At 38.6% G+C, this 12,101-nt stretch overlaps 1 protein-coding gene across 1 annotated transcript; it reads right to left on the bottom strand.

Moving 5' to 3' along the window:
* Positions 1–320: 320 nt before the first annotated feature.
* SRD5A1 (steroid-5-alpha-reductase, alpha polypeptide 1 (3-oxo-5 alpha-steroid delta 4-dehydrogenase alpha 1)) lies at positions 321–12,082 on the bottom strand (the record flags this gene model as incomplete). Its single annotated transcript, XM_010188635.1, has 5 exons — positions 321–387; positions 3,290–3,440; positions 5,588–5,689; positions 9,812–9,978; positions 12,036–12,082. Coding segments are annotated over 5 exons (534 nt in total), but the record flags the coding sequence as incomplete, so codon positions are not given.
* Between the last annotated feature and the right edge of the window lie 19 nt (positions 12,083–12,101).

The raw sequence follows: 12,101 nt of genomic DNA, 5'->3' as shown, positions 1-12,101 counted from the left end.
ACCAAGTGGAAACAGCAGAAGCCCACAGAGGCAGAAAAGGCAGCATCAGAAGTCCTGTGCAGCACTTTCCATGATGTGGCTTCAGATGCATTGCCTGATGTATTTATTATCGTGCTCTACTGTTGGAAAAACATTGTTCCTATTCACCATGTCCTTCAGATTCTGGGTTTTCATTAAGAGGAAAAGCAGTAACTAATAGCAGCACTGATGCAAAGGCTTTGTCACAGTGATGATCAGAGGATGTTCTTAATCCACCAACACCTGTGAAGTGTTAGCTGTTACAAAAGCATCCACTTCAAAAACAGTGTTAAAAGCACAGCTCAGTACAAAAAAGGGATCACGATTTTTCTGTGCTTTGGGTAGTCTTCAAATTTCTCTAGGTACCATCTGAAAAACAAAGACAGAAATCTGATGAGTATTGAGTCTCCAAAATGCTGTCAAGGAAATTAAGAAATTGTACATTGTGTTCCATTTAATCCATATATTTTCTGGCTACAAACCAGAAAAATGCCTTTGGAACCTACTCTGGATAGAAAACTGCCATTTACCACACTCATCCTAATGACCAACCACAGTGAAACAAAGTTACTGCTGCCAGCAATGGGAAATCAAACTAACCCATGTGGCAAAAGCAGCCAGGGAAGGGTTGCAAGGTGCATGTTGCTATGCATCCTAAGCATTTGTATTTTAGGAGTAAAGGGGAAAAAAAAAAAATCAACAAACATTGAAGGGGTTAACACATCAAATTGTATGATTACTTCCTGTGGAAGCAAGCGATACTTCACATACTGGAACAGTCCTGTGTATCTTCAGTTCCAGTAAGGATCTGGATAATCAAACTTAATGTGACAAACATCACACTAGCCTGACTGCTAACCCCTTTCAAAGACTATCACTATTTTCAAATCCAGACAATTAAAAAAAATGCACAGTGCTACAAAGTGTTATTATTTGTCTGGACACCTTATATAACACATACAATTACTCCCATTTGCAATTATTTTTTTCTTCTGCTTCTCTAAACTTCATCTGGGCTTCTCGAAGATGCAGGTGTTCATATTGTCAATAACTAACTGCAAGGTGAAAGATGGAATAAACAGAGAGCAAAACATGCAATGCATGACTATCTGCGGCTGTGGAATACCAGCATTAAACTACTCATCTTTTCAGTCATTTATTCTAAGTTTTACAAACTAAACAGGTTGCAATGTATTTCTAAACTTACATGGATTTGCTATTTTTAGTTGGATTTTTTTTCTGTACTCCTCTCCCATGTTTTGCATTAAAGGAAAAAAGCTTATTACTTCCTGTAACAACCTTAAGCTTTTGATTATGCTCTGCAGGTCTAGAGCTCTGAATGAGTGCTGTCAAGGCTTGAGATAGACTGAAACCAACCATGGAATTTGAGCCTGATGAACATAATACATGAAGAGAGGCTAAGAAACCAGGCATTGCTCAATCTAGTGAGGAAGAGACTAAGAGGCCCGGTCATTGCTGCCTGCAAGGAGAGTGATTTAAGACAATGGAGCAAAACTATGAATGAAATAAAAAACTCTTGCAGCTGGAATGCAATGGCCCCACGCAGCAGTGCAGGGCAGAGACTAACTAGACAGCAGCTCTGTACAAAAGGACATGGGCATCCTGGCAGACAGGTTGACCATGAGTCAATAATGAATCCATGCAATGATGAAGGCTAACTGCATACTGGGCTGCTTTAACAAGTACAGGGCCACCAAGTCAAGGGAAGTGCTTACTCTCCACTATTCAGCAGTTGAGAGCCTGCGTCTGCATTACTGTCTCCAGTTTTTGGTTTCCAATGCAACAGAGAAGGCCACAAACTGGAGAAGAATCCAGCAGATGGTCATTAAGACAACTGCATAGCTAGAATACATGATATAAGAGGAAAAGTTGAGGATTGTAAGCTTGTTCAGCTTGGAAAAGAAGTTAAGAGGCAGATCTAATTGCAGTCTTCTACTAGCTACAGCGATACTAGAGAAGACAGAGCCATACCCTTCCCAGAGGCACACACCAAGGGGACAAGTGGCAGAGGATAAAAGTTGCAACAAGGAAAATTCCAACTGGACTTAAAGAAAAAAACCTCTTCCTCACAAGAATGAGAAAAATCCATTCCAGTGCTTTGCCAGATACATGCTGAAACCTCCAACCTTGGAGACACTCAGAACTCAACTAGATGAGGCGCTGGGCAACCTGGTATAACCTTGCGATTAGCCCTGCTTCGAGCAGGTCACACCAGATGACTGGATTGGACATGCTTCAGATGCTCCTCCCAACCTAAGCTACTCTGCAACTCTGCTCAGTAACAGCAGGTGGTAAAACAAGGAGAGATGGTCACAGGCAACAAGTTTGCAAAGTTCAGGCAGGTTGGATAGTAGGAAAAACTTGTTGACTGGGAAGGTAACACAGAGTTGGAACACCCCAGAAACAAGATGCAGGAAAAACTACATTTCTGGAGGTTTTCAAGACTCCACTAGACATAGCCATGGCTGCCTTGTAAGACTGCTAGCAATGGCATTTTTTTTCCAGCCTATTTCTTCCATAAATTCAGGTTTATTTCCTCTTATGCCACTTAGTTTTAGCATAAGACCTAAAGCAGGAAGCTGAAAATAACCGAAATAAGATTAAGGTGTTCAAATTCTTTTAAACTTTCTATTCCTTAAAGAGAATACTTTCAAGAAACAAGTCTTCTCAAATTATGATCCTTCTGTTAGCAGGAAAGCTGCATTGTGAATACAGCACATTAGCAGACAGTTTAACTACAGAGCAGAGACTTTATTAAATGTTAGCTACCAGAACTGTTTTCATGTTGTTTATACACTTGATTATAGACAATATGATACAGACTTTATAGTCAAGGGTGCCTGTAACAGAAGCCAGAGTGATTTTCAAAATTTTGATATTATAGAAACAAGGTTGAGCTGCAAGGGTTTATAGTATATGTATATATGCATATAGTATAAGATCAAGTAAAGAATTTTCCCAAATGTGTCTATAATCTTTACAGGTGTAGGATGAATGATACTCATTTAAAAGCCACTATTTTGACCATCTCATCTTACACTGTGTTTATGTTCCTTATTTTTAGCACTATCCCTTTGAAATTCTGCAGTGCTTAATACTACTTAGAGTATTCTCTATCATATTCTCCACTACAGTAGCAGTCTTTCATAAGACTTGCTCTGCAACATCCCTGTGTGATGAGGTATAATTTCTAAAATGGAAATTATGTGTGGCATAGAAACAACAGAAATTATAAGACACAAACACTTACTGGTGGTGTTGTTTTGCCCTTGAACCCAAGATGAAAAGCGTACACAACGCAAATGAAAGGCTTTCCATGGTGCAGCAGGCAAGGGCAAACCCAAACCATTCTAGGATTTCTCCAAAAAAGTTGGCTCCACTGACATACTCAAACATTCCTCCTAAAAGCAAGACAGAGTTATCTTAAAAGCATCATAATAAAGATGTCCAATGCTGTCTTTTACTGTAAGTTGAATAAAAGCTGTACCACCAATGTCTCTATATAATTTTAAAGGCAGTGGCAGCATTGTTTTACAGTTCAAGCTGTACTATGAAGGATCACTTCAGACCTCATTTTAGCCAGAGCTTCTCCAGCTCCCTTTTTCCTCAATAAATAATGGAATAAAAGCAGATGTCCCAGTATCAGAAGCTATTTTATGCCTCTTTAAATAATTACTTAATGATATTTAGCTCATTCTTAGATCATAAAGTAAACCTTTTTTAAGATATGTGAAAATAGAAAATATGTTCCCCTTTAAGGGTCCCAGAAAATACTACTAGGGTTAGTTAGAATACAATGTTGAATTGCTTTAATCCAAGTACTTCAGAAATTAAGTTATTAAGAACAATATTATTATTATGAATTAAAGTTGCAAATTTATGAACTAGTTTAACATGTGTTGTCCTTTTGTTGCCATTCAGTCCTGACACTCAGTGAAAGAAGTAATTGGCAATCTACATTAAATGTGTTTTACAGTAAATTATGCATAAACAGAACTCACCAGCTGGGAATTATTTTATAAAATAAGAACTTTCACCCTAATTCCAAAGTTAGTGTACAAACTGATAACATCTCAATATATGCTTTACCAGTGGGACTAAACAAATGAGTATTTGCCAAGTGTAATAAAGGACATGTTTGGACCTTGCTTTATTTACTTTGCTTTTGCAACAGGAAAGAATTCTAGCACTTAAATTGGATAAGCAATATCAAAAAGACCATCTCCTTCCGATCATGCAGCAAATAACATCTTATTTCCTTAAGAACTTTTTAATCTACTGAACACAGCACAGTACGTTCATCTTCATTTTTTGACATGAGCACTTGGATTTACATCTATTAAAGAAATGAAATTATCTTCTTGGTGAAAAGTATCTATCTCATGTAAAAGTATCTATCATCTCATGTATCTAGTTCTTCCAGTTTTATTAAAAAAAAATATCTCACAAAAAGTCAAGAGAGCACAACAACTAAAGGAAAAACTCAGAAAACCAGCAGAATTCAGAGGTAATCATTATTTTCCTGCTTTCCCTGAATGTAAAATACCTGGAAGAGTTTAATCATTCCAAAAGTCTCAATAAGCATTAACACTTCAGTAGGCTACATAAACAGTCCTTTCATATTCTCAATTTTCCCCATGAAGGCAAGAAGTTATAATGCCTAAGTTCCTCTGTATTTCTGACCTCTCTTCCCTGTATCTCCCTTACTGCAGTAGTTGATGGTCTCCAGCTACCCAAGATCTCTACCTCTTCATACATAAAAGAACGTCAGATGGGCCAGCCATGCAGTTACTTAAGTAGCTGAGTACTTTCTGCCTGCCCCCCTGATACTGGGATGATAATTTAAGTCTTTTTTCTCTACCCATCTGGAATGCTATGTTACATTTTTACCACTTTACAAAAATACAGTCAAAGTTGGTCAAGAGATTCAAAGACTCACACAAGCCACGTCATATCATGAAATAGATCCTTTAGAATACTTGGCTTAAGAGGGTAAAACTAAAATTTTTCCCACACTATGAAATCACTTATTAAGGTAGACAACAGACTGCTATTTCCAGCTTCCTCTCTATCATAAGTGACTATTTCCCCTAAAATGCACCAAACTTTAGGTCAACTTTACACAGAATCATTTTAGGTTGGAAGGGACCTCTTGAGATCTTCTAGCCCAGCCATACCAGTTCAAGCAGAGTCAGCCAGAACAGGTTACCCAGGACCACATCCAGTCAGATTTTGCTTATTTCTACAGATGGAGACTCCACAACCTCTCTGAACAACCTGTTTCAATGATTGATGACTCCTTAAGAGCAAAAAATGTGTTCAGATGGAGTTTCATATGTTTTTCCCAGCATCTATGGTCCTGTCACTGGACACTGCTGAGCGGAGCTTGGCTCTCTTTTCTTCATTCTCTCCTATCAGGTATTCATATACATCAGTAAGATCCCCATGAGCTTTCTCTTCTCCAGGCTAAAGAGTCTCACCTCTCACAGCCTTTTCTCATGGGAGAGGCTTCTTTTGCTATATAAGTTTCTGCAACATTTTTACTTACCTCTTGGTATCTTATAACCAGTTTCCCCTGGTTTTCTCAGATTTCTGAGAATATGATCAGAATGAATATTGATTGTCATGCCAATCAACCATCCTATAACACCTAAAAAGAAATATTCAAAATAGTATCTTTAATACACTGAGCTGAAATGCTTGATCAGAAAACAAGCTACAGTCATATATCACATTAGGAATACTATCTTAAAGCAGTAATAATGTACACAGTATAAGCAAGTCTGGGGACATCCTGTACAATCCCAAGCCCACACTGAGCTCTTCAGTCAGCAGAGCTCACAGTAATCAATAGGTCTCTAGACAGGAACAGTAACGTAAGTATATAGTTTATTCTTGTTGCTAGGCTTATATAAAAGTATGCATGTGCACATATACAGATGTAGTATGTATATTTCCTTAACTTCCACATAGAAAATCAAATAGATAAAAATTTTAAACGTTAAAAATTCAGCCATTCTCATTCCTGCCAAGACTGCATCTTGGTGCTCCCCCTCCCCTTTTGGTTTTTTTTTATACTGACAATATACCAGCATTTCTGCAGCAGACCTCTTTGCAATAAAAGGAATAATGAAATTGTGAAGGAATTGTACACTGTTTACTGCTCTTGGCTTTCATATGGTTCTCCTTCCATACAGATAAATCTAGTGGTGAGACCATCTCAGCAAGGACCTGGAGTAGATAGCTGGATGTATAATGCCATGTTGCAAGAATAGTAGGCTGTCAGAGCATACTTTACCAAGACTTAAGCTACATTTTGAAGTGAAACTACATCTGTAAGGGGACCTTGCCTAACAAACAGGTTAGATAGGCAGCTTTCTTCTCTCAGTCCCTTGTGGGCTGTGTTTACCTAAAGGACCTAGCTGTCTGCTTCCACATGGATTAGGACAAAACGACTGCACTGCAGAGAAATGGAGGTTTCTGTGTGAAAGCTCTCTCCATATTTACCTATATAAATAAAAAATGTTGCTTGATTAGCTTGTTAGAACCTGCTTACATTACAAAACTAGTAGCAGAATGTGAACAAGCATGTTTCTTAACCTTTTGTTCGTACAACGGTGCAGTAAATTTCCATTATCAGTCCAGGTCTGTAAATGCCATATGTAAAGTGTCTTTTGTAGTGAAATTTTCTCATAATCCTTTCAACTATATTTTCAAGGTAATTACAGCATCACAAGATAGATTAGACCAATGTAATGAGGAATTTACAGACCAATTCATATAATGACAACATTCAAAAATTCAAGGTGAATAATTCAAATGCTGTTGAATTCTACTTTTAGGAAAACAGATAATTTTATCTTTTTTCCTTCAAAATGGATATCTATCTAAACAGAATATTGAATATCTATGGCATCCAGCAACAAAAATAGTTTGCTTCTCGTAGCATTAGTAATTATGTATCAATTTACTAGTTGCCAGAGAAGATTGAGAAAAGAAGGAATGTTATTCATAAAACAAAATAATCAAGTCGTTATCTCTATTCATACAATAATTAGAAGGGACATTTCTTAACAAGCACACAGATTAATTCTACTTAAATGTAAACAATATTTCTACTAATTTACTTCAGTATTAGCTTCAGGAAAAATCTATACTGAAAGTTAGTATCAGTTCTAGAAAGAACACTAAATTTCTTTCTCAGGAGAAGAAATTAGAGACCCTTTGATTTCTCTGACATGCCACTGTAATTTTGGAGAATGTTATCTGTGTATTTTGTATTAGTATCTGTAAACTAGCCCAAGAACTACTAAGAATTTTTCAGCTAAAGCAAAAAGACTGGAGCTTGCTTTAAGAGTGCTCAATTACTAAAGAAGATTACTTTGATTCTGTGCATTTTTTCCTCCTTACTTGAAAACTACCACATGTCAGAAGGATACAATCAAATCTCTCTTCATGGACAACAAGCCGATGAATGTACTGCATCTGAAGCAGAGCATTTCTACTTCCTCTGAAAACAGGCTACTTCACTGCACTAACGCACAGTCCAGAGGAAACCACATCAAAACTGTACTGCTGCTCCAAATCAATTGCTAGTGTAGATGCAGTGTAGTGTGTAGATGTAATTTTCCAGCATTAACTCCTGAACATCAAAAAACGACAGTCAATCAGCATGCTAAGGCTCCACAGACAGAGAACACAGCAGTTGTTTGAAATGGCCCACCATGATGGTTAATCAGCCTCACTTCTCCAGATTTCTGTCTTCCATGCAAATTTATCTAGTTTCAGCTTCCAACTACTGAACTTGTTTGGCTGCTACTTCTAGACTCTCTCCCATTTCTCTTCCTCACATAACTTCAAATAGACTGAAGTATCTTGTCAGCCCTCAGCAAATATGCTTTCTTGCTATTGCTGTTTTCTAATCTACTCTTTTTTAAAAAACAAAAAAATTAAACAGAGGCTTAAAAACACTGCCAGATGTTTTTGAAGAACTAGAACATAACAGTCCAGTTATTCAGGGAGCATCCCGTGTATAATACAGGACTTCTGCATTTGAATAACCAAAGCTACAAACTGCAGATATTTTTGGAGGTATCCAGCTGGGATGAATACCAAATAGCAATCATAAATATCTGCTATGTTCCAATTTTGTTGGTGTTCACTACAGAGCAAAACCAAAAAAGTCCCAAAGATGTTCTAGTTACAGGAATAAAAGAAGGATGAAGTCTTAGGTTTGGCTGTCAAACTTTATCAAAAGGTCTGTTGTAATAACAGTTACAAAAAAGCCAGCAAGGGGCACTATTAAAATGGAAGCTATGTATACCAGGAATCTTCACTTCGTTTTCAGAATAACTTTTTAAAGTAATATTTTGACTTAAAATTGTCACGAAAACAACACTTTGCTTACGAATAGCAGTACTGGAAATAAATATATATATAAGCATATATTCCAAACAGCTATTATTTGAAAAAAGCAAGCAAAAACCCACCCAAAACCCCCAAACCAAATGAATTCATGCACAGAAGTATTCCTAACCAAAGGCAGGTGAACCTAAATATTATCATTTATACATTTATATCTTTCAGAAATCCTTGAAACTAAAAAAAACCAAAAACCAACAACAAACAAACCAAAGACAAAAACACACAAACACCACACCAAGGAAATGTGAACAACATCTTATTAACTTATCTTTCAAGATAGGTCAGTAAGGAGGAATTAAGTCATGACTCCTGACTCATGACTTGTTTACAGGAACATATTGCGATATCTTTTGATTAAGATACTAAACTAGGACACTGGAAACAATGTCTGCATTGCATCAGTCTTCAACAGTTTTGATCAATAAATCCTTTAATCAGTTTTTTTGTTAGGTCCAAGTTTAAAGAGATTGGAATTTCAAAAGGTATCAAGAGGATTTCAAGTATATTCAAGTGCCTAGTGCCCAGTGAAGTTATTCGCTTGTACCTCAATTTCTGCATTTTTATACAAATAGTACTTGGCAAGAGAATACATTTCAATGTAGATTTCTTCAATCTTATAGACATGACAGCATCTAGTACAGCACTCCTCTAGTCAATTGCAATAAAACCGTAATAAAGAGAAAAACTCTTTATTCTTGCTGTACAAGGCTTGAGAAATCTGTGAGAAACACTAACTTGCCCTGGCTACAGAATAACAACTGGCACCGGGTCAGATCAAGGACCTACACAGCCCAGTATTCTGCTCTTGACTTCATATCATCTTCATATCAAAAAGATCTTTCTGTAAAGATCTCCTTGGAAAATGAGTCTGTTTTTGACAGTTGGCAAAAGTAATTGCCTAGGAAATGAAAAATAGGGCAAAGACAATACTTTGTCACTAAACACCTTAGCTCCTCAGTGATATACATGGCTTCGAGTACGAATGCAACCTCGCCTCCCAATAGGAGTGGATGATTAAACCCACCACTCCCTTCCTTGCTGGGTGGCTTTGTTCTTTGACAAAGTCCACTCCTGTTATGAAGGTGGGTGGGTTGGTGCCCACGTGTGCATGAATGTGCATGCATCGGTAAATATGCGAACGCCAAGGACTTTTGCCATTAGAAGTGGCAATCAAGGTGACAGCCAGCCACCTAGCACTGCCATTGTAGAAAGAAGTGTCAGTTTACAGTTGTAAAATAAAAAAGGTTTAAAGGCTTCCAGCTGCAGCAAACAAGATAATTAACTATGAAAAAAAGTTATAAAACGGGATTGAAGACAAAGGAAAACTACACCTGATGTTTTAACTCACCTGTAATGAAACATGGATCTTTTAACCAGCCTGAGGGGTATTTTGCATAGTTGCTTAAGCTTCGGCCTTGCAAGTATCCATTATAAACACAGAACAGAAGTGCTAGCACAAAAGTGAAAAATGGTGTTGGTTTTCCTTCCCGAATGAGGAGAGGAAATATGAGTGCCCTATAGTGAACAAGGAAAGAAAAATTGTTGCATTAACGAACAGAAAAAAATACTTTGTGTCCAAAACTGCAATTCATAGTCCACATTAAGGTGCTTTCCAAATTCTCAGTGGTGTGTTTGATCCCAGTTCGGAAGGATAGTTATTTGCTCTAACACCTAAATGTTAATTTTGTTGCCTAATCAGAATTAAAAGACGAGTTGTCTCTTCACAGAAATTTTAAACTTTGTATCCAAGGCAATTACTTTTACCAGAGCAGTAAAGGCAACTGACATTAAGCAGAGCACAACTTTGCCGTGCTTTGTTCCTAATCCTCAGGGGTACCATCACGCTTTCTGAAACGCATCAGATCTCACAATCCCTACAGCAAATTCACAGGCACTTCTGGGGGGGAAAGTCAACCCCCTCGAAATTAACCTAATGGAGCTCAGTTTCCTCCTTGCCCTGAAAGACACTTAAAAATGTTAATTGCTTTGCCTTGACAACCTTGGTCTACCCTGGGACACCTGTCCACACCTGTGGACAAATCCACAGCTGCCACCCCATTTGGGAAAGGAATCTTGATTGCTCTTCTTGGGGGATTAGGTAGTTAAACAAACAAGCTCCAAACAGGAAAAGCAGGTGAATGCTTTCATGCTCTGCCTCACATAAGCCAACTCCCCATCGCCTATCAATTTAATTACAATCTATAATGCTAGAGGAGCAGGATTACTGAAGCCTGAGCATTTCTCACATGTTTTCCAGATACCCAAGGACTACTGCTTCAAAGGAGCCATTCCAGAGGAAGCAAAACCATAACAGCTTTCAAGACAGTGTAACAAATTCAGTAGTACAATTATTTAAATCCTGCTACATTACAAGAAGCAGAATTGGATAACAGAGGTCTCTTCCAGTCTGTGATCACCTACAGAACAGTCCCTCAGCCTGGGAACAGCAATAAGTAACTGGAAAAAAGAAACTGGAGTACAGCTCAGCTTTCTGTACAAGCCTTCACCTTGCATTTCCAGCTTTCCCCAGACATTAACAATGAGTTAAGATCCCACGCCAAAGCTGACCTCTTTACTCTTAAGAATGGTAAAAGAGGGAGCAAAGAGACACTCCTGGGTTTGCAAAGCCAGCCAGCCACCTGGTCACATGTATGGTGCATCCCTCTCAACCAGAAGGATGCAAAATACTTCTGGTCAAATGCAACAGCCGTTCACAGTAAGCACTGGAAAACAACTGCCTGTCAGCCACATGCTTGGCTTAAAATGAGCCTGACAGATCTATCTCTGCTGTATTAGTATGACGGCAAAATTACTTGTGGAGTATTAATCAGTAACTGACTTTTAATGACTTGAAAGGAACAGCAAAATCTTACCTGAGCTCCAGCTAAGCTGTCTTCTACTAAGTAGCTTTACAAAATATCCAGAAACCATGGCAATGTGGGGCACACAACCTCAGCTTTACTAGTATTTTAATGAATTATTGAATATCCCGAGCTGGAAGGGAGCCACAAGGACCATCGAGTCCAGCTCCTAAAATGAGCACTATGTTGAAAGATATACTTGGAAAATAGTTACTGTTTCACAATATTAAGATTACGTTATATCAGCATCCAGAGCAGAGCTGTGTCCGTAAGTTTACCTGGTTAAGTCAATGCTCAAACGGGGGCAATTGCAAGAACTACAGGTGATGGGGCTCACTAAGGGAGCACCAAACATCCCATTTTTATGCTGTTTCTGAAAGGCGCTGTAGCACCACACAGCAGCGAAACAAAGCAGCAAGCACTGCTCTGCCACAACGACTTGCTCAGCTCATGCAAAAACACAGAGCATCTTAATGCAAAGGAGCAGAAAAGACTTTTGTGATTATTACACTAAGTAATGAACACTAATTAACAGCAGATTTTCCATCCCTGCAGTCAGAGAAAAAAGGAGTCAGGTGTTTTTATCAGGCGCTGCCACAGAACCGCACTTCTGCCATCAGCCACCCCCCAACACCCCGCTTTTCGGGGCAAGCCTGAGCAGGAGCACCCGGAGGGAGCTTCCCTACCCCCGTCCCGGTCGAAGGGCCGCACCTGTGCGCGTAGTGCACGGCGAAGCATCCTAGCAGCAGGCGGTTGGGCCAAGCGGCGGTCTCCTCC

The sequence above is a fragment of the Mesitornis unicolor genome, unplaced genomic scaffold (genome assembly GCF_000695765.1).
Source record: "Mesitornis unicolor isolate BGI_N332 unplaced genomic scaffold, ASM69576v1 scaffold4877, whole genome shotgun sequence".
In the NCBI taxonomy this organism is placed as follows: domain Eukaryota; kingdom Metazoa; phylum Chordata; class Aves; order Mesitornithiformes; family Mesitornithidae; genus Mesitornis; species Mesitornis unicolor.
The sequence above is the reverse complement of the archived record's forward strand: the minus strand, read 5'-3'. Positions and strand labels throughout refer to the sequence as shown.